This window comes from Panthera leo, chromosome Y (genome assembly GCF_018350215.1).
Source record: "Panthera leo isolate Ple1 chromosome Y, P.leo_Ple1_pat1.1, whole genome shotgun sequence".
In the NCBI taxonomy this organism is placed as follows: Eukaryota; Metazoa; Chordata; class Mammalia; order Carnivora; family Felidae; genus Panthera; species Panthera leo.
Window position 1 is genome coordinate 8,268,985 of NC_056697.1, and position 21,334 is coordinate 8,290,318.

The 21,334-nt window shown below is 35.1% G+C and overlaps 1 protein-coding gene across 11 annotated transcripts in view; it reads left to right on the forward strand.

Annotated features, from left to right (window-relative positions):
- Positions 1-19,731, forward strand: part of LOC122212646 (zinc finger X-chromosomal protein) — a 51,645-nt gene extending 31,914 nt beyond the window's left edge. For 10 of the 11 annotated variants that reach the window (XM_042926583.1, XM_042926584.1, XM_042926586.1 and 7 more), the window contains 7 exons: positions 206-294; positions 5,797-6,369; positions 15,306-15,455; positions 15,667-15,810; positions 16,398-16,553; positions 17,027-17,167; positions 17,923-19,731. In XM_042926583.1, coding sequence (XP_042782517.1) covers positions 234-294; positions 5,797-6,369; positions 15,306-15,455; positions 15,667-15,810; positions 16,398-16,553; positions 17,027-17,167; positions 17,923-19,103 — 2,406 coding nt within the window. In that variant the 5' untranslated portion in view covers positions 206-233 and the 3' untranslated portion in view covers positions 19,104-19,731. Of the gene's footprint in view, positions 1-205; positions 4,250-5,796; positions 6,370-15,305; positions 15,456-15,666; positions 15,811-16,397; positions 16,554-17,026; positions 17,168-17,922 lie in introns of those variants that run through there. The other variant, XM_042926590.1, reaches the window with a different exon arrangement.
- Positions 19,732-21,334: the final 1,603 nt, after the last annotated feature.

A 21,334-nucleotide genomic window follows, 5' to 3' on the forward strand; every position in this document is an offset into this window, starting at 1 on the left:
CCAAACACAGTTAACTTGTTTAACTCCTTTTCACCCATTAAATGATACAGCTGCTCATACATCAGTATAAATCAGACGTTCCCTTTTATTATATTTGATAGGGTTTGATAAATTAAATTTGAACATTTCAGAAATGTGAAGATCATGATGACATTTTAAGTATGTGATATAATTAATATTTGGTGTACTTTATTTCCTGGCTTAGGAGCTGTGACTAATGAGAATCAAAGGCCATGGATGAAGATGAACTTGAATTGCAGGCACAAGAGCCAAACTCCTTTTTCGATGGAATAGGTATATCTAATTCTTGGGTTGTTCCACTTCCCAAATTTGGAGTTTGCTTATCAAGAGGATAAGTTGCTAGATCTTAACACTGATTCATTGTTAAGGATCTTACATCCTTTCAGAGTCTCCCAGCCAGCTTATAATCTTGTCAATACCCCATTAATATCAAAAATGCGTGTTGTCCCGTTATTCTCATTTTCCCTAGTTACACCATTAATCCTGTCGGTTCTTCCTTTGGAAGTTTTTCATAACTATTTCTGCTTGTAATTAGTTTTGTATTGTTGCAACAATATATTTCCACAAATTTAGTGACTAAAACAGTGCCAATTTGTTACCTTACAATTTTGAAGGTTATAAGTGCTTTTACAATGTAGTATAGCTCAACTGGAACAGAATTTTGCAAAACCAAAATCAAGGTTTTAGCAGGCTGCATTCTTTCTGGAGCCTCTGAGAGAGAATCTTCCTTCATGAACATTCAAACTTTTGGCCAGATTTAGTTCCCTATACTTGTCTTCTTTTCTTATGAACTATTAGCCTGGACCATTTTTTTGTTTCTTGAGGCTGCCCACATTCCCTCTCATGCTTTACATGTCATTTCCTTTAGCAACAGTGAGTTGAGTCCTTCTCATGCTTTGATCTTTTTGACATTCTGTTCATCATGTGGCATCTGACTCCAGCTGGCAGCTTATCCAGTATAATTGACCTTCTATCCATAACCCTAATTATATATTCAAGGTTTCTTTTACTGTGTCACATAATCTATTTGAAGACCCAGGGATTTGGGTGTGGATATCTTTCTTTGGGAGACCATTCTGCCCCCAAACTTCTTTGTTCCCCCCACAATAAAATTTAACACTCTCTTCTGAGATACTCAGATTTAACATCCCAAATTCTCATCTGAAATTAAGCAGCTCAGCTGCATCCCCGTTGTTTTAGAATATAGTGGGTTTTTTTCTTTTATTTTGAGACTTTGATTTGCCATCTGATTCCTTCCTTGGCCCATTGCTTGTGTAGTAGTGTGTTGTTTAATATTTACATATTAAATATTTATCAAAAGGAATTGAACAGCTCAGAAATTTTCATAGCATCTAAATCAGGGGCCGATAATACTTGAGTGGTTCATTAAGTACTTCTGGGGCACAAAGTTTTCTTTACCTGTGGACTTGTGAAGCTAAGAAACAAGCTATCTGTTCCCATTATGAGTGGTAGTGCAGTTTTTAATATTCTGGTTACAACAGAATTAAAAGGAAGGTAAATGGAGTCTGTAGTCTAAAGAAGTTTTGAAATACAATTGGGTAAACTCCATTAGTTCCCAAGCCCTGGGAATAATCTTCATGGTTGATGGCTCCCTGGTCTGAGTCATCTTTGGTTTTTGTTGTTTTTTTTGTTTGTTTTTGTTTTTCCCTATCAGTGATAGCAGGTGTTCTTATTAGCTTGCTCCCTGCACCTAGACTTTGGGAGCCCAGCAGTTCTTAACACTGTCTCCATGCCTTTCAGTCCAAGTTAGCATTTAAGGCATTCAAGATCATATTGTTTCTGGTGGTATAAAATTTTTTTTAAGAGTTTTGTGTGTCTCCTGGGTCATGAGAATTTACTTCATTAGACAAGTGATTCCCTTTACATACCTTTCAGAAATACTACATTTCTTTTTGACTTCCTAGAAATGGCTGAGGGATACTGCTTTTAAGCTCCTTAGAAGTACCTTAGTTTGATTGAGGGATTTTGTGAGGCACACAATTAATGGCCTCAGAAAGACATGAAATGACTCACTTTTCACATCTGTTGATCTTCAAAGAGGAGATCTAGAATCATTAGACTACTGTTTCTCTAGAACTTTTCTTTCTGAAAATTTAATTTTTTTCTTTTTCTTTTGTCATCTCTATAGGCTGAGAATTTGCCAGATTATTAAGTCATGCTGCCTTTTTGTTTATTGTTTATTCCCTCAACTTACCTTTTTTTTTTTTTTTTTTTTTTTTTTACTATAAGCAATAGAAGAAACCAGGTCACATCTTCAGCACTCTGCTGAAATCTCAGCTAAATATCTGAGTTCACAAGTTATGCTTCCCACATAACTGCAGCATACAGTTTTGCTAAGCTCTGTGTCAGTGTTTAACAAAAATATTACTTCTTTCAGTTTCCAGTAACCTGTTTCTTCCTTTTAACCACTACTGGCAAAGTTCTTAAAATGGGGATTTCCATTAACAGTCTGTATATGGTGACTTAGGTATTCTCTGAGTCTACAGTGGTCATTTCTTCTTTCTGAGTTCTCAGTAGCATGAATTGTTAACATCCATAATTCTCCCAGTGGTCTGTTAAAGGGAATACTGCATTCCAAAGCCACTTAACAATTGTAGGTATTGTATAGCAGCACTTTACTCTCTACCAAAATCTGATTTATTTCAATTACAACGCCAAAGTTAAATTTACCAGTTTAAATCAATAAAATTCATTGTTTCTCTGTTTCTTTGGGTCAGAAATCTATCATGGCGTGACTGGGCTTTCTGCTTTGGATTTCATATGGCTGAAATAAAGGTGTCAATGGGGTGTTGTTCCTTTCTGGGACTCTGGGGATGGTTCTCATTCCAAGCTAACTGGGAATCAGTTTACTTCCTTTCACCTGTGGGACTGAAGTCCTCATTTCCTTGGTAGCTTTCAGCCGAGGGGACATCTTTCCTCCTGGTGTCTGCTTGTGTTCTTTCTCATGCTTTCCATGTGGCCCATGCAGCAACATTGAATTGAGTCTCTCAAACTTAAAATTCCACTTGACTCTCTAATGCCACTTGGGAAAATTCTGCTTTAAGTGTTCATGTGATCAGATTGGACCCACGTAAAAGTTTTAGTGTAAGTTTTATGACCTTAGTTACATCTGCAAAGTCCTTACAGGACTATACTGTGACATATTCACAGTTCCAGTAATTGGAATGTGGACATCTTGCAGGGGTGGGTTCAGTGAGGTGGATAGGCTAGGAAGTCTTCCTGCCACTTAACCACTGTTCTTACCAGTTTCTACCACTTCACCCAGTTTTAAATCATTTAAACTTATAATAAACGTTTATTATCGTTTAAACTTATAATATTAAAAACTGTTTTCCTCACTCTCAGTTTCCTTCTTTTATTTACCACCCCAATGGTATACTCATCCTAGCGTAACACCTGGAGCATGTCATTTCACTTTTTCATTGCCCAGGAGATGAGGTATAAAGGTCCTCTGCATTTTGACATTTTCCCACTTTCACAGCCCTGTTTATCAGGAGGATTCTCAAAGAACCTTATGCATCAGGCATATAGAGTCTTGCTTATTTCTTCAACTGCACAAGGAAAATTATATTCATGAAGTTTTAATAGTGGGAAAAAAATGGGTAACCAGATTACCCAAGGTTCTAAGTAAATAATATTGAAAAGCATTGCACTAGATTTTATAATATAAAATTGCTATTACCTACTCTTACTAATTAAAATTTTAATCATTCAGTTTTATGCGATCATGTTTGCTATATATTAAAGCAGAAATAGTAACTTTACCAAGAAATATGAAGATTAAGGGTGCTTTCTAAATCCTGTGGGGTGTGTGTGTGTCAGACAGTTTGGGGTAGTGTTTTGACTTATGCTTGGTAGTGTCCCTTTGATGATGGTAAATGCAAAGTTAACTCTTTCTTCATTTGAACATAGTGAAGTATAATTAATGTGTTTAATAGAGAAACTGTAAGTTTTTGGAGAAAAACAGTATTTACCAGCTTAATTTTACCACAGTAATCTTGGGTCATGGAGTAAGTGGTAGATTGAAGGACTGTTTGCATTTTAGCCCTCATAATTAACACTAATAGTTTTCATTCATCTTTGAGCAAGTCACTTAATCTGCCAGGGCCTCTGTTTTCATGTCCTAATAATAATGAAACCTCTCATTACAGTTTTTCAGAACACTTCACATACATTCCCATTTTGATCATCACAACAGTCCTGTGAGGTATGCATGGCAGATACTACTGTCCTCATTTTACTGACAGGAAACTGAAACTCAGAGGTTAAATGACTTGCCTAAGGTCACAAAATGAGGAAGTTCTAAATGAGTCTCTCTGATTTAGGTCTTGTAAGCAGTGCTCTTGCCTTTAAGTGCTTTTATGTTTATGTCTTTAACATGAAATTAGAGTAACATATTGTTTGATGCGAATTATTACACACCAAAGATAAATGAAAATAAAGCATTTAATGGAAATTCTACAGAAATGAAAGAAAACATTTTCTCATTATTTCTATATGTAATTCAAATTGGCGTTAACTGACTTTAAAGACTTCCTGCAGGTTGCACTATTTTTTTGGCCTTTATTGATCTTTTTTGTTTGAATCTCTGTATTTCTCTGATGGCCTAGTCAGTGAGACACAGTCACTGTGTGAATCACATTCTTAAACTCAACTGTTCTGAGTCATAGCCAGGAGCAGTAGCTAGCTAACTGAGTAACATATTTGTTCTAAGGACCAGGAGCCAAGATAACATTTTTGTTGTATTTTATTTCATGTTACAATTTTGGTAAGGATATCTTATTTCTGTCTCACTCATCTTATTCATTCAAAGTGATACTTAACTGAGCACCATATTGTATGCAAACAATTGTGTGATCTTGGTGAAGTCATTTAATCTCACTGGGCTGCAATTATTTCACTCCTGTACCTTTATTATTTAACTACAGAGTGGACTAGCATAGGGTTTCTTACAATCTGTGGAACTACCTTGGAGATTGGAGTGTGGGTAATTGGAGGAGGCTAGCCAGAGGCTGAGTACCCCTTGTGAAATTCTAAATCCTACCTCCACATTCACTCTCCATGCTCCAGAGTAGCTTCAGTTTTATTCATCTTTATCTATCCACAGAGGTCCTTAATCAGTTGTGTTTACCTATCTGTAGGCTTCTCTCTGTCTTTTCATTTATGCTCCAATCCTTTTCTAGCCTAAATTCAGTTTAATGAGTGAATTTCCAGTCACATATGGAGAATACTTTTGGAACATTACACCAGAATAGAGTGGTTGATTCTAAAGAGTGTAAGAAAAAAAAGAAAACAAATGTGTAGTGGTGTTGAAAAGTTAAGAAAACTAATATATTTAAAGAATTGTGGGAAAAAAATGAAAAGAAATGGAACAGATACAAAAGGAAAATGGTTTGTTTTCTGGATTTATGTTAGGCTCTTTAATGTTTACAATTATCCCTTAAGATTTTTTTTCCTAAAATCTTTTTGTGTTAATGATGTTCTAAAATACTTTTCTTTGACAACTGCCCCATGTTTTTTTGTTTCCTTACATTTCTTTACTTATTAATTGATTAGAGTTGAGTAAAAGCAGTTCTTATGTTAATTTGTATTTGTTATATGAATCAAAAATAAATTCTTTATTTCCTTAATCTGTTTTAAAGTTTGAGAAAACTGAGGATATATTCTGTTTTCTGGTAGAAATTAACATTTATATCATTTTATAGTCATGCATGCATGCCTGAAATTTGTCATTTTAATTTTTGTTTTTTGAAGGAACTGATGCTACTACGCACATGGATGGTGATCAGATTGTTGTGGAAGTTCAAGAAACTGTTTTTGTTTCAGATGTTGTGGATTCTGATATAACTGTACATAACTTTGTTCCTGATGACCCAGACTCAGTTGTAATCCAAGATGTTATTGAGGATGTTGTTATTGAGGATGTTCAGTGTTCAGATATCTTAGAAGAAGCAGATGTATCTGAAAATGTCATCATTCCTGAGCAAGTGCTAGGCTCAGATGTAACTGAAGAAGTTTCTGTAGCACATTGTACAGTCCCAGATGATGTTTTAGCTTCTGACCTAACTTCAGCTTCAATGTCTATGCCAGAGCATGTCTTAACAAGTGAATCTATACACGTGTCTGATGTTGGACATGTTGAACATATGGTTCATGATAGTGTAGTAGAAGCAGAAATCATCACTGATCCTCTGACAACGGACATTGTTTCAGAAGAAGTATTAGTAGCAGATTGTGCCTCTGAAGCAGTCATAGATGCCAATGGGATCCCTGTGGACCAGCAAGATGATGACAAAAGCAACTGTGAAGACTACCTTATGATTTCCTGTAAGTGTTTATGTACAGTGATTGTCAGAGATATTTTTGAAGCCTTTCTTTTCCATTACATGTCACGATGATATTTTCTTCACTTAAAACTTACTTGAAAATTTTCAAGATAAGTGTTGTAAGTCTATGTGCATTATTGTTTTAGGTTGGATCTTGTTAACATAAGCCGTAAATAAGAAAGCTAAAATGGTAAAAGTAAGGAGTTATTTCTCTGTGAGAATGGAATACAAAGATGAGAAAAATAAAGGCTGGAAAGAATGAACTATATGAAATCATGAACAATGTATTAACATCAATTTCACCACTGAACCTTCAAAGGATTTGAGCTTGAAAAAAATCTTTTGTCTTTATTGTGCAGTCATGTCTGCCCTTAACCTTCTTCATACCAATACTGTTTTCCAGCAAAGTAATGACCATATTTTAAAAAACAAATTTACTATTGACTTTGGAACTCTATGAGTATAATGTCTTGAAATAAAGTACTCAAATACATAATGTAAACAACTAATTTATGCAGACTTTTAGATGATTAGAGATTTAATATCTTTGGTTTTATACTTTTCACTGCTTCTTATGGGATACTGGCTTTCTTGATTGGACTAACTTCTTTACCAACTAGAATGTAATTATATTTTTGCTTAGATAGATCTCATAATTCTGTTAGTAGATTTTCTGGTAGGTGTCTCTGATTTTTCTGTTTTTCTGCCTAAAACAGAAGAGATAGTAAAATACGTTTTTCACGCATTTTATATTTTTTCATGTGTATACTTAATTTCTCTTATTCTGTAGCTAATTATTCAATATATATATAGTTTATCATTGGAAGCTGCCTACCAGGTAATCCTTTTTTTTTTTTTTTTTTTTTAATCTATCATTTTTTTTAATCTGATAGAATACAGGCTAAAATTTTGGAATTTTAATTTTTTTTTTTTTTTTTTTTTTTACATTTATTTTTGAGAGAGAGAGAGCACACGAGGGCAGGAGGGTGCGGGGGCGCGGGGGCAGAGAGAGAAGGAGACACAGAATCTGAAGCAGGCTCCAAGCTCTGAGCTGTCAGCAAAGAGCATGACCCAGGGCTTGAACTCACAAACTGTGAGATCATGACCTGATCTGAAGTTGGGCGCTCAACTGACTGAGTCATCTAGATGGCCCTAAAATTTTGGAATTTTAAAAATAAGTATACACCAGGAAATATATTTTAAATGTAAATAAGGATATTTTAGGGAAAAGGTCTTTACATTTTTTAAAGTTTGTGTTGATAAATTAAGAAAGAGGTTTTTGTTTATTAGACTAGAATTGATGTCTTTTTATGTAAGAACTCTAAAATGTATTTTGAAAATATGAAAGCAGAAGGGCATTTGGGTGTCCTAGTTATTTCAGCATCAGACTCCTTTTGGCCTAGGTCATAATCTCATAGTTGTGGGGTCTGGCTCCACATTCAGTGTGGAGCCTGCTTAAGATTTTCTCTCTCTCCCTCTACCCTTCCCCCCTTCCCTCTCTAAAATTAAAAAAAAAAATTAAAGAATTTTTTCTAAATTAGAAATTATTAAAGCTGATCTATAATATTTTAAAGGACATATTACAAGGCAGTAAAAGGAGATAGCAATTGTTATGGAGAATTTGATTTCAAGAGTTGTCACATTACATTTTTTAAAACATTTAATTTTCAACAAAAATTATGAGACATGCAAAGAAACAATAATTGCAGTAGAAACACAGGAAAAAGGAAAAAAGTATAATTATAAGTAGGAACTTATTATGAGGAAAACCAGATAGTGAACTTAATAACAGAGGTTTTAAATCACCTGTTTTAAATTTGTTCAAAAAACTAAGGAAAACCATTTGTAAAGAACTAAAGGAAAGTGTGAGAATGATATCTCACGAAATAGAGAATATCAATAAAGGGAAATTCCCTTTTATTGTTTTTTAATGTTTATTTTTGAGAGTGAGCACAAGTTGGGTAGGGGCAGAGAGAGGGGGAGACACAGAATCTGAAGGAGGCTCCAGACTCCAAGCACTACCCTACATGGGTTCAGACTCACAAACTGTGAAATCATGACCTGAGTTGAAATCGAACTGACTAAGCCACCGAGGTGCCCCAATAAAGAGAAGTTTTAAAATAAATAGAAATTCTGGACTTTGAAATTACAATAAACTGGGGACTCCTGGGTGACTCAGTCAGTTAAGCAGCCAATTCTTGTTTTCATCTCAGGTCATGATCTCACAGTTTGTGAGTTCAACCTTGCATCAGGTTCATGCTGATATCTTGGAGCCTGCTTGGGATTCTCTTTGTTCCTCTCTCTCTGTCTCTCCCCTGCTGACACACCTCTCTCTCTCTCTCTCTCTCTCTCTCTCTCTCTCTCTCTCTCTCTCTCTCTCTCTTTCTCTAAATAAATAAATAAATAAACAAATAAATAAATAAATATACTTAAAAAAAAAAACTGCACACACACCCACAAAAATTGAAGACCTCTGTAGGAGCTAAAATTGAAAACATCTTAGAACAAAATAGAAGCACAAGGAAAAAAATGCATGTATTCATCAAGTTTGAAAATGTTTTTCTTTACCAGAAACTGTCAAGTAAGTGAAAAGATAACAGAGAATGGAAGGAAATATTTGAAAAGCATATACCTAAGGACCTGGTACCTAAGGAACCAGAACATATAAAGAATATCTGCAATTCAATAATAAATAGCAGTCCAATTAAAAAGGGGTATAGACTTGAATAGACATTTCTCCAAAGAAGAAAATAAGCACATGAAAGGTGTTCAACATCATTAGACATTTTGGGGATGCAAATTAAAACCTGAATGAGTTAATCATTCACACTTTTAGATGGCTATTTGAACCTTGGGGGTTTATGAGGTCAAGCACTTCATCAGGCTCTGCACTGACAGAGCCTTTCTGCCTGCCCCTCTTGTGCATTCTCTCTCAAAATAAATAAACACACTTTAACAAGAAAAATATCAATAGTATTCTTACAGATTTTATTGATAGTTTTGGGTAATAATAGGATTTGATCACAATAAGATGTATCTTGTCTACAAAAACTAAGGTTTCTTTAAAGTGAAGCTGAGTAAGCATGAGAATTGCTTAAAATTAGGACAGTTGGAGTGTTCTGGTGGGGTTGTGGGTATTGGGAGAGAATAATGATTATAAAGGCAGAAGGCAGTTTGAGTGTTCTTAGTTGCTAGGATCTTTGGTTTATGAAAGCTGGCAGATATCTCGTGAGAAATCTGGGGAAAGGGAAATCAGTAGACAATTGTTATGTTCATTGGGATAGGCTGTGGTTGATAAACTTGAATAGCAACCTGCACTTGTTTTTAGGCAAGCCATCAGTAATAAGAACATGAGAATGGTAAAAGATTTCTCTATTTATAAGATAAATTAGACAGAATACAGTTGCAGCATCCTTTTTTCCTCTTGCAGTATTGTAGTCAGTTCTTTAGAAACTTAGAGAAGTGAGATAAATACAACCAACTGAAAATGAAATGAAAATCTGAGTTTTGAAGACTATCTTTTTCATTCCTTCCCCTTACATTTAACTTATCAGCTCAGTGAACTTGAGGCAAATCACATACTACCCCCAAATTTTTGTTCTTTATTTGGAAAAAGTGAAATAAAATACAAGTGTTGAAGAAATTGTAAGATGTCATGCAAAATGGTGATTATTATTAGAAGCAGTCTTTTCCAGAAATTTAGGGAAACCACATTTTTTAAAAAGACAATTATATAGAAATAATTTACTGCTGTCTGAAGATATTTATTCAAGCCTTCTTTGTTTTTAAATTTTAATGGCAGTTTTAAAACCACAGTGAGATTGTACATGTTAATAGGACACTTAAGGTGTGTGGGATTTTTTTAAGAAGTTGCTTTGTAATAATTCATTTAGGAATAGCTTTGCTGTTCTCAGCTAGATCTGACATTGGATTTTTTTTTTTTTTTTTTAATATACTTTTTAAAGCATAGAAGCACCAGGGGCACCTGGGTGGCTCCATCGATTAAGAGTCCAACTGTAGCTCAGGTCATCATCTTGCAGTTTGTGATTTTCAGCCCCACATTGGGTTTGCTGATGTTGGCGCAGAGCCTGCTTCAGATCCTCTGTGCCCCTCTTTCTCCCTGTCCCCTGCTTGTACTCTCCAAAAAAAAAAAAAACAAAAACAACTAAATACTAAAAAAATGATAATAGAAAGATCTTTTATAACTGCAGGTTAAATACATGACATTTTTCAAGCTCCATAGTCATTAGGTAGTCTGTTCTTTAAAGAGTTTAATTTTATGACTACGCAGAAATTAACATTTAAGAACATTTTATGTGATCATCTATACATAAGGCATTAGATTTTTCAGTACCTGCTTAGAATCACTTTTTACAAACCTTCTGATAGAGGCCAACTTCCCCAAAAGATTAGTACTTTAGAGAAGTTGTAGATTTATTCAGAACTATCCTAAATGGTTTACTGAGATCTCTGTCCTAATGTTGTCTCAGTTTGACATTCCAAAGCCACCTTTAGGAAAATAACCTTGGCTCAGTCAGCTGGATGTGTCAAAAAACAAGTATTTAGCATTGAAGAAAAGACTGTACATAGTGTTATAATTAAGGGCATGATGCCTGTTTTTGCCTACAAACTATATAAAACATCGCTAAAATACCTTATGTTACATACGGTTTAGGAAAGCTGTGTATCTATATATATATATAATGCAGAGAGTACATATTCATATCCTAAAGCTCTTCTTGGACAGCTCTTTCTCTTTCACTTCTGAAATACTTAACTTGGTCTGTCATTCTTTTTTTTTTTTTTTTTTCAATGTTTTTTATTTATTTTTGGGACAGAGAGAGACAGAGCATGAACGGGGGAGGGGCAGAGAGAGAGGGAGACACAGAATCGGAAACAGGCTCCAGGCTCCGAGCCATCAGCCCAGAGCCTGACGCGGGGCTCGAACTCACGGACCGCGAGATCGTGACCTGGCTGAAGTCGGACGCTTAACCGACTGCACCACCCAGGCGCCCCTTGGTCTGTCATTCTTGAGGCAAAGTCGTTGCCTCCTCTTACTCCTGTATATATACCTGAAGATAACCAGTCAGGATGTTTTCCTGTTTTCCTCTCCTGCCCTCTTTTCCTTAAGAAGCTAACTACATTTCTATTGATCTGTCCTCCAGTGTTAAAAGGAATAGTGTGTTTCTTCTTAAATGCTTAAGGCAAATTTCTTAAGAATTATATTTTCTCCTTATTTCATCTCCAATTCCGTCTGAGACTTGGACCTCATAATTACTGTGTCCTCTAACTCCAGCCTCGTACTTATTACTTTACTACTCTCACAGATTATGAACATACTTACATATTTTTATTGGTGAAATAGTTGTCTCTTTGATCCTCTAATCCATTCTGACTACTGCTCCTTTGTTCTTTTTTTTTCATTCTAAACTTTTTAAAGAAATTAACAAACATCTTTATAGATCCTCAGCCTCCTTGAATCTGATTCCATATAGCATCCACTAAAACACTTTATTATTTTTTTTTTTTATTTTTTTTTTTCAACGTTTTTTATTTGTTTTTGGGACAGAGAGAGACAGAGCATGAATGGGGGAGGGGCAGAGAGAGAGGGAGACACAGAATCGGAAACAGGCTCCAGGCTCCGAGCCATCAGCCCAGAGCCTGACGCGGGGCTCGAACTCACGGACCGCGAGATTGTGACCTGGCTGAAGTCGGACGCTTACCCGACTGCGCCACCCAGGCGCCCTAAAACACTTTAACCAAGAGTGGTTAAAACACTTTAACCAACCAGGTATTCCTCCTTGGCTTTGTACTTGTCCTGTGTCATTGTTATGGGCATTAGTAGGACTTTCTGTGTTTGTAAGATTTCTAGATGCTGAAGTAGGTTTGTTTATGGAATGTATTGGGACGGGATGTTCTTGATTTTAATAACAAACTAAATTAGATAAAGTGTTAATGTATTTTCATTTTTTAATGTCATCTTTTAAAGTACTAAATTTATCTTAATATTAGGTATAATTAATTTTATGTAAGAGTTTTGATTAGACACATGAAATTTTTGTGTGGTTTTTTTGATGTTTATTTATCTTGAGACAGAGATTGCCAGCAGTGGAGGGCAGAGATAATTCCAAGCAGGCTCCACATTGTCAGCACAGAGGCCAAGTCAGGGCTCAAACTCATAAACCATGAGACCGTGACCTGAGCCAAAATCAAGAGTCAGGCAGTGGACTGACTAAGCCGCCCAGACACCACAGATTTTTAGATCTTTGAAAGAATTTGATGTGAGGGATGCTTGGGTGTCTCAGTTGGTTAAGTGTCCAATTCCAGCTCAGGTCACAATCACACAGCTCATGAGTTCGAGCCTCACATCAGGCTCTCTGCTGTCAGTATAGGGCCTGCTTAGGATCGTCTGTCTCCCTCTTCTCTGACCCTTCCCACCTGGTTCTCTCTCCTTCTGTCAAAATAAACTTTATAAAATAATAGTAAAGAATTTGATGTGGAATTTGCAGATCTCTTTCAAAAATGTCAAAATCTAACTTTTGTCTTTGTTAGCCACTGTTTAAGAAATTAAGATTAAGGTGCCTAGCTGGCTCAGTCTGTAGAGCATGTGACTGTTGATCTTGGGCTTGTGAGTTCAAACTCCATGTTTGGCATAAGACTTACTTTAAGAAAAAAAGAATTAAGGTGTAAAATTAAATGGTCATAACTGTCACCACAGCATTAGGTGAATTGTGCTTGAGTCATGTTTATATTCATCTGATCTCTGCTAATAGAAACCATCTAGTTAATTATATCATTTATTAACTATCACAATTTACCATTGCCTCTTACAGATGTTAGAGAATACATTTCTGAAAACTCCAGAAATTGATTAGGGTTACTTACGACTCTTACAGGTTTTGTTTTGAATTCTCATTTTGCCACTTGCTAGCTATATGACCTCATATAAACATTAAACTTTTCTAAACTGCAGAGTTTGCTTTGCTCTACTGTGAAATGTTGGTGGTATTTTACTTAGTGTAAGCATCACACAGTGCTTATAGTAATCACTTGATAAATGGTAGTTATCTTATTAGTATTCTCACATTTTAAAATAATCATCTATTCAATATCTGTTTTCCCACTGGATTACAAACTTTTTTTTATAGTGTAACTTTTTTAAAAAATTTGTATTTAAATTCTAGTTAGTTAATATACAGTGTAATATCAGTTTCAGGTGTACAATCTATTGATTCAATACTTGGATACAACACCCAGTGCTCATCATGACAAATGAACTCCTTAATTAGTTCACCCATCCCTACATCTACCTCCATTTCTGGTTGGATTACATATTCTTAGTCCATAACTTTTCCATATTTGTATCTCCAGTACTTACCTGTCCAAAGTCTTATTTATAGTTGTGATAACATTGTCAAATGGATTAAAATGAATGCCCAATTAAAAGGATACAATAAATCTAGAACACTAAAAAGGGAACTGAAAGGAAAATGACAACCTTTGATGGGTGAATTGAAGAAAACTAAGTCAGTATTTTTTGGGGAGCTTTGGTTCTGTTCTCTGCTTGGTCTTCAGCTGTGGCAGCTAAGCCAGTTGTACCTAGAACAGAGAGAGCATATTTTTCAGTCTTTCTCTAGTACACTCAACATCAGTAAATTCAGCTTATGTAGAATTTGAATTGTATTGACTAAATTTTCATTCATTGGTCTTTGCCAAACTTCCATTTGTGCCAAAGGTAGCAGAGGATAGCCATAACTGAATATCAGTGGATAAAAGATTATATTATATGGGAATTATGTTTTTGGTATTTATTGCAATCCAGCGTCTGATCCTTTGAGATACTGTTTTTTACTTTTATTAATTTTCCAAATGCTAAAGATAATACTGTAATCATCTATTTTATGAAGCTTAAAATATGGAATGTTTCTTCCAAATCCCCTGAATCTCCACTGTGTGCGTCATGTGTGTCTTTATTGGTACATAGGGCACCTTTTTTTTTCAAAACATAAAACAGACTACTTTCATTAAGTTATATGAGAATGCTGTATGTTTAAGTATACATTTACTGCATTTGTCAGCAATGACCCGGACTAGTTTTATGAAATCAAGTGTGTGTCTTTATGTATGTGTATAAAACATGTATGTGTATGTGTAGTTTTATGTTTAAACAGTTTGACATTGTAATTTACATTGACCATTGCAATGTACCTTTCTGAAAAACCTATTTTGATTTTTTTTTTAAAAATAACAATTCTAAAAGAAGCAGATAAGACCAAGTAATATTCATTGAAAACAGAGAGTGCTGAGAAAATGTATTAAGACCAGCGTTTGCTGGTTTTTACTAGTAGAACATTATTTCCATGATCTTAAGAATATAATAATCGTTTTACCTTATGGATATTAGTGTATTAAAGATAAAGCATATCTTTAGGTTAATTTTTTAGGTTACCAGGAGCTTTGTTAATTTTTTAGGTTACCAGGAGCTTACTTTATATAAAATAATTATCTTAGTATGTCATCCCATTTTTAGAAGATTTACAAAATGTATTTATTGAATTTTCTACTTAGGTAAAATTGTCCAATTTTATATGAGTCAAGTTCGATATTATATATATATATTACATTATGTATTATATTATTATATATTATATATATGTATATTGTATATGTATATATAATCATTTTTTTTAATGTATGTTTATTTGTTTGTGAGAAAAAGAATCCAAGCAGGCTCTGTGCTGTCAGCGCAGAGCCCAACGTGGGGCTTGATCTCACAAATTGGAAGATTATGACCTGATCTGAAAGCAAGAGTTGGACACTTAATTGAGCCACCAAGGCACCCCTAGAGATTTTATATCTAAAAGGGATTTTGAAAATGGTAATATTTTATTTATTAAGTATCTGTTACTATTATTTATGATGTATTTCTTCTCTTAGTGGATGATGCTGGCAAAATAGAACATGATGCTTCCTCTGGAATGACCATGGATGTAGAGTCAGAAATCGATCCTTGTAAAGTGGATGGCACTTGCCCTGAAGTTATCAAGGTGTACATTTTTAAAGCTGACCCTGGAGAGGATGACTTAGGTAAGAGGAAAGCTTCAGTACATCCTGATAACCCACGTTAACCTATTTAGTTTTGGGTGGTTTAGATTGAGTACATTTGAAACCTTTTCTGAAGATAACTTTTAATCAATGATTTCAATGTAGCAGTGGAAAAGTATATAAAATGTAATAAGTCCAATGGATGGAATTGAAATTTTCAGATAAATTTTCAGATTGTCATCTTCGCTGTTAGGTGGCACTGTAGACATTGTGGAGAGTGAGCCTGAGAATGACCGTGAAGTTGAATTACTTGATCAAAATAGCAGTATTCGAGTACCAAGGGAAAAGATGGTTTATATGACTGTCAATGACTCTCAGCAAGAAGATGAAGATTTAAGTAAGTAGGTGGACTTGCTGTGGGAGAAAATTTTGTTTGTGTACCTTTAAAAGTGCAACCAATATTTGAAGAAAATAAACACTACTATTATAGATATTATTGTGCTGCTATATACCAAAGAGGAACATCAGTGACTGTTAATGTTTGCTTGGGATGTCATTTAAAAAACAAACTATTGTGAAAGCCAGGAAAGGAATGGTTCGTTCAACAAATACAGAGTATATAGTATGTGAAAGTAATGTTGTTGGTATGTACCATTTGAACCTCTTTTCTGTTTGTCTGAATTCAACTGATTTTTTTTTAGGTTTATTTATTTATTTCGAGACAGAGAAATAAATTTTGAAAATTTCAAAATAAATTTTGAGGTGGAGGGAGGGGGCAGTGAGGGAGAGAGAATCCTAAGCAGGCTCTGCACTGTCTGTCGGTGCCTAGCCTGATGTGGGGCTTGAACTCATGAACCATGAGATCATGACCTTAGCTAAACTCAAGAGTAAGACGCTTAGCTGACTGACCCCGTTTTCCCCAAACCAAAATATCATCTGATCTCTGTAAACCTGGTCATTAAAGTGTTGTAATTTTCTAATTAGATGTTGCTGAAATTGCTGATGAAGTTTATATGGAAGTGATAGTAGGAGAGGAGGATGCTGCAGTAGCAGCAGCAGCAGCTGCTGCTGTGCATGAACAGCAAATGGATGACAATGAAATCAAAACCTTCATGCCAATAGCATGGGCAGCAGCTTATGGTAAGTCACATACATAATGGTTCAAAGGATTGCATGGTTCTTAAACATAAATTCATTATAAAAAATAGTTTCTATGTTTCAGAAATAGGAAGTACCACATAGTGATTTAAGGACAGAGGACAATTGTTTGGTCTGCCTTTGACCTTTAATTTTTTTTAACATCAGTTTCTTTTATGCCTATATTATGTAGGAAATAAGCTTTCAAGGTGAAGTTTATTATCTTGAGTTTATCTGGATCATACCTTCACAATTTTGAGGATCATCAAGGGAGTTCATGGTGCAAAATGCTACAACAGTTGGAAGCTAGGCTTTTCCTATTTTCTTGTATATAAATATGACCTTACAGCCCATTACCTAAATAGGAAATTTGTCATTCATGAGTATCATGGCTTTTTGCTGTTGTAGTTAATAAAGAATCCCTAATTCTTTATAAAGAATACTGTATAATTTTGTTTTTTAATACACATTGTTAGGTAATAATTCTGATGGCATTGAAAACCGGAATGGCACTGCAAGTGCCCTCTTGCACATAGATGAGTCTGCTGGGCTCGGCAGACTGGCTAAACAAAAACCAAAGAAAAGGAGAAGACCTGATTCCAGGCAGTACCAAACAGGTGAGGGTGCATAAGTTCCACAGTGCAGTGTGCTCTGTGAGCTCTCAAATGAAACTAGTATGTATCCACAGAAGTGTTAATGATAGCAATTTAGCTGCTAGATCACATGTAGCTTTTCTTTATTAAATTTGAAAATATAATTTTAAGAATTCAGTGATATTCATGAATGATTTCCTAGAATAAAAAGAACAGATTTTGAGTCAGAATAAAATCTCAGGTTATTTTAGGAGAAATTAAAATAAATCCCTAAAATATTTTCTTTAACTTTAAATGAACAAATTTAAAGATTATTTCTGTCAGCGTAAGCAGGGCTTCTTTACAGAGGAGCAGGACAAATATTTCAGTTGTACACTGGACAGTTCCTTTGCAGTAAAATCTTATATGTTGATTTGCCTATTATAGTTTTTTAATTGGGTGTGGTTAAACTTTAAGTTGGTATAAATATGACATAATAGTAATAAAACTGAAATGTTGAACTTTGTTTTTGTGATATCTGTAGATATCCAAATCTATGTGGCTTTACTACTTTAAACTGGGAGTGAGATTGGTACAGATACACTGAATGAAGTTTCTGACCTAGATTTTGGTCAGATTTTGGAGTTTGCTGTTACCTCTTTTATTTAAAATCAGTGGAAAGAATGTTAACCTTTAGGAGTACTTGTCCAATAATGTTCAGAACACACACTTCAAATGCTTGAAGAAACGAAAACAAACCGTTGTTTGATCACTCATGTTCTTTTCTCTTCCTTTCTTAGCAATAATTATTGGCCCTGATGGACATCCCTTAACTGTCTATCCTTGCATGATTTGTGGGAAAAAATTTAAGTCAAGAGGTTTTTTGAAAAGGCACATGAAAAACCATCCTGAACACATTACCAAGAAGAAGTACCACTGTACTGATTGTGATTACACTACCAACAAGAAGATAAGTTTACACAACCACCTGGAGAGCCACAAGCTCACCAGCAAGGCCGAGAAGGCCATCGAATGTGATGAGTGTGGGAAGCATTTCTCTCATGCTGGGGCTTTGTTTACTCACAAAATGGTGCATAAAGAAAAAGCCAACAAAATGCACAAGTGTAAATTCTGTGAATATGAGACAGCTGAACAAGGGTTATTGAATCGCCACCTTTTGGCGGTCCACAGCAAGAACTTCCCTCATATTTGTGTGGAGTGCGGTAAAGGTTTTCGTCACCCGTCAGAGCTCAAGAAGCACATGCGAATCCATACTGGGGAGAAGCCATACCAGTGCCAGTACTGCGAATATAGGTCTGCAGACTCTTCTAACTTGAAAACACATGTAAAAACTAAGCATAGTAAAGAGATGCCATTCAAGTGTGACATCTGTCTTCTGACTTTCTCAGATACCAAAGAGGTGCAGCAACATGCTCTTATCCACCAAGAAAGCAAAACACACCAGTGTTTGCACTGCGACCACAAGAGTTCGAACTCGAGCGACTTGAAACGACACATAATTTCAGTCCACACGAAAGACTACCCCCACAAGTGTGACATGTGTGACAAAGGCTTTCACAGGCCTTCTGAACTCAAGAAACACGTGGCTGCCCACAAGGGTAAAAAAATGCACCAGTGTAGACATTGTGACTTTAAGATTGCAGATCCATTTGTTCTAAGTCGCCATATTCTCTCAGTTCACACAAAAGATCTTCCGTTTCGGTGTAAGAGATGTAGAAAGGGATTTAGGCAGCAGAATGAGCTTAAAAAGCATATGAAGACACACAGTGGCAGGAAAGTGTACCAGTGTGAGTACTGTGAGTATAGCACTACAGACGCCTCGGGCTTTAAACGGCACGTTATCTCCATTCATACGAAAGACTATCCTCACCGTTGTGAGTACTGCAAGAAGGGGTTCCGACGACCTTCAGAAAAGAACCAGCACATAATGCGACATCATAAGGAAGTTGGCATGTCCTAATAGTCCTTATACAGACATTTGTGGAGATATTGGCCCTATAGCAGAAATCTCATTTTAAAGCCAATCAGTCTCATTCACATGCAATACTGTATATCAATTTATGCTGTGTACAAATAGAATTATTGCTTCTAGTCAACTTTTCTTTACATTTTACTAAATAGAGTGTTCTGGATCCTATTCAATTTGTTCAGTGGCAAAAAGTAGCAACAATGAAGTTGCTTTTAAAAATGAAACTCTGATGTTGTACTTAACTTTTTCAGTCTTAGAAGTTTTACTATTCATTTAAATATTTATTCACATTGATGGTACTCTTCTAAGACCACTTACAGATTAAAAATACACAATTGGTTATTCAAAAAGTAATTATTTTGACTCATTTTCCCCATAAATTTTTTAGATTAAATACAAACATCTACAAATAGAAACAGATTGTATTCTTGGGTCTAATCATTACCTGAAAGTAATTTCTTTGTCTTGCTTAATATTTTTCAGACCACATGACAGTGAAACTTTCCATTTGAGTCTCTAGCATTGCTAAATACAGAACATTTGCTAGTTTTATGTTTAATTTTCTTTAAAATTTTTTTTTCAACGTTTTTTATTTATTTTTGGGACAGAGAGAGACAGACAGAGCATGAACGGGGGAGGGGCAGATAGAGGGAGACACAGAATCGGAAACAGGCTCCAGGCTCTGAGCCATCAGCCCAGAGCCCGACGCGGGGCTCGAACTCACGGACCTTGAGATCGTGACCTGGCTGAAGTCGGACGCTTAACCGACTGCGCCACCCAGGCGCCCCTTCATTTTATTTAACAAACTAGGCTTTCTTTGTCGTACATCTTTTCTCAGCATAGCACCCTTTTAGAAAGCTGTTGGAAGGTTTTGCTTTTTACCTGTTTGTTATTTTTCTGTTTACATAGTTTTGTTTTGGAATACTTGTGTTCTAGAAATGAGACTTACTGAGTTTTAGAATCTTAGAGATAAAAGCCAGTTCATGGCATATTTTGCAACTGTATCTGTAAGTGTGCTACAGATTTTATATGTGCCTATGTGTTGCTTGTTTTACATACTTACACACACAATCCCAAATTTAAGTGTATAATGAAAAGTATTAAATGCACAGTAAAGTGAAAGATCCAGGGATATATGAAAGAACATTTTACAAACTTGCTATTCAGACAGATTAAATTAACTTGAAGCAAGAATTAGAAGGAAACTAGGACAGTGGTATTTTTAAAGACTGAAGTATTTTCTTTTAAATCTGTTTGGTAATTGAAAAGAGAAGGTATATCTAGATACAATATTTTTATATAATTTTAGCTTCATACCTTAAATTTTTCTGAAAAGCAAATGAATATCTAAACATAAATCTCAGTGCTCACTTGAGAAGCATGTAAAAGAAACATCTTTTTACAATGTAGAGTAAGATTAATGGCTCCAGAGGATGGCTGCTAATTAAAATTGACAAGGTTAGTCTGGTTTTTTGTTGTTGTTTTACTGTTTCAGTTAGCAAACTTGAAAAAGATTTAATATTCAAGTTAGCTTTGATTAGAAGTTAAAGATGTGTTTAAACTATATAATGAAAATGTTAAACTTTATTCGGAATAGCACCAAGCCTTTTACAGCTTTTGTTTTTTGTCATTTGGCATGTTTTAAGCAGTCAGTGAGTCATAAACCTATAAAACGAATTGAGACAGTTACTTAGAATTTGGTTGTGTTCATCTGAATTTTCGAAAATAGAAAACACTTTTTTTTTTTTTTTTTTTTACTTGAGTATTGGCACATACATACTGGCACATTATATACGAATAGAAAAAATTTTTTCCCCTCTTGATCATTCCCTTGCAACTTCATTATGGTGCTTCCTTCTTTTACTGTAAAGTTTTTACCTTCTGCCTTTTCTCTGTTCCACTACTATTCATATTCAGAAGTTATATTTATAGGGTTAGAAATATAAATATTTGGAGGTATTGAAGGCTGGATTAATTTAGTCTACTTTTAAATCAAGTGCTTAGGCATATTTAAACATAATGCCATTCAAGCAACAGGATGGATTTGGAAACCCCGTAAGCCTTCTTGGTCCTCAAATTTGTCTCACCCCACTTTTAGTGTCCATTGTCCTGAACTTAAAAAATTCTTATTTTTTTGTGTGAGAATCTTTTACTTTCCCTTGCATTTGTTTTTTCCCTGAAGTAATATAAAAGGAAATGTTTAAATAAAAGTTTACATTTAA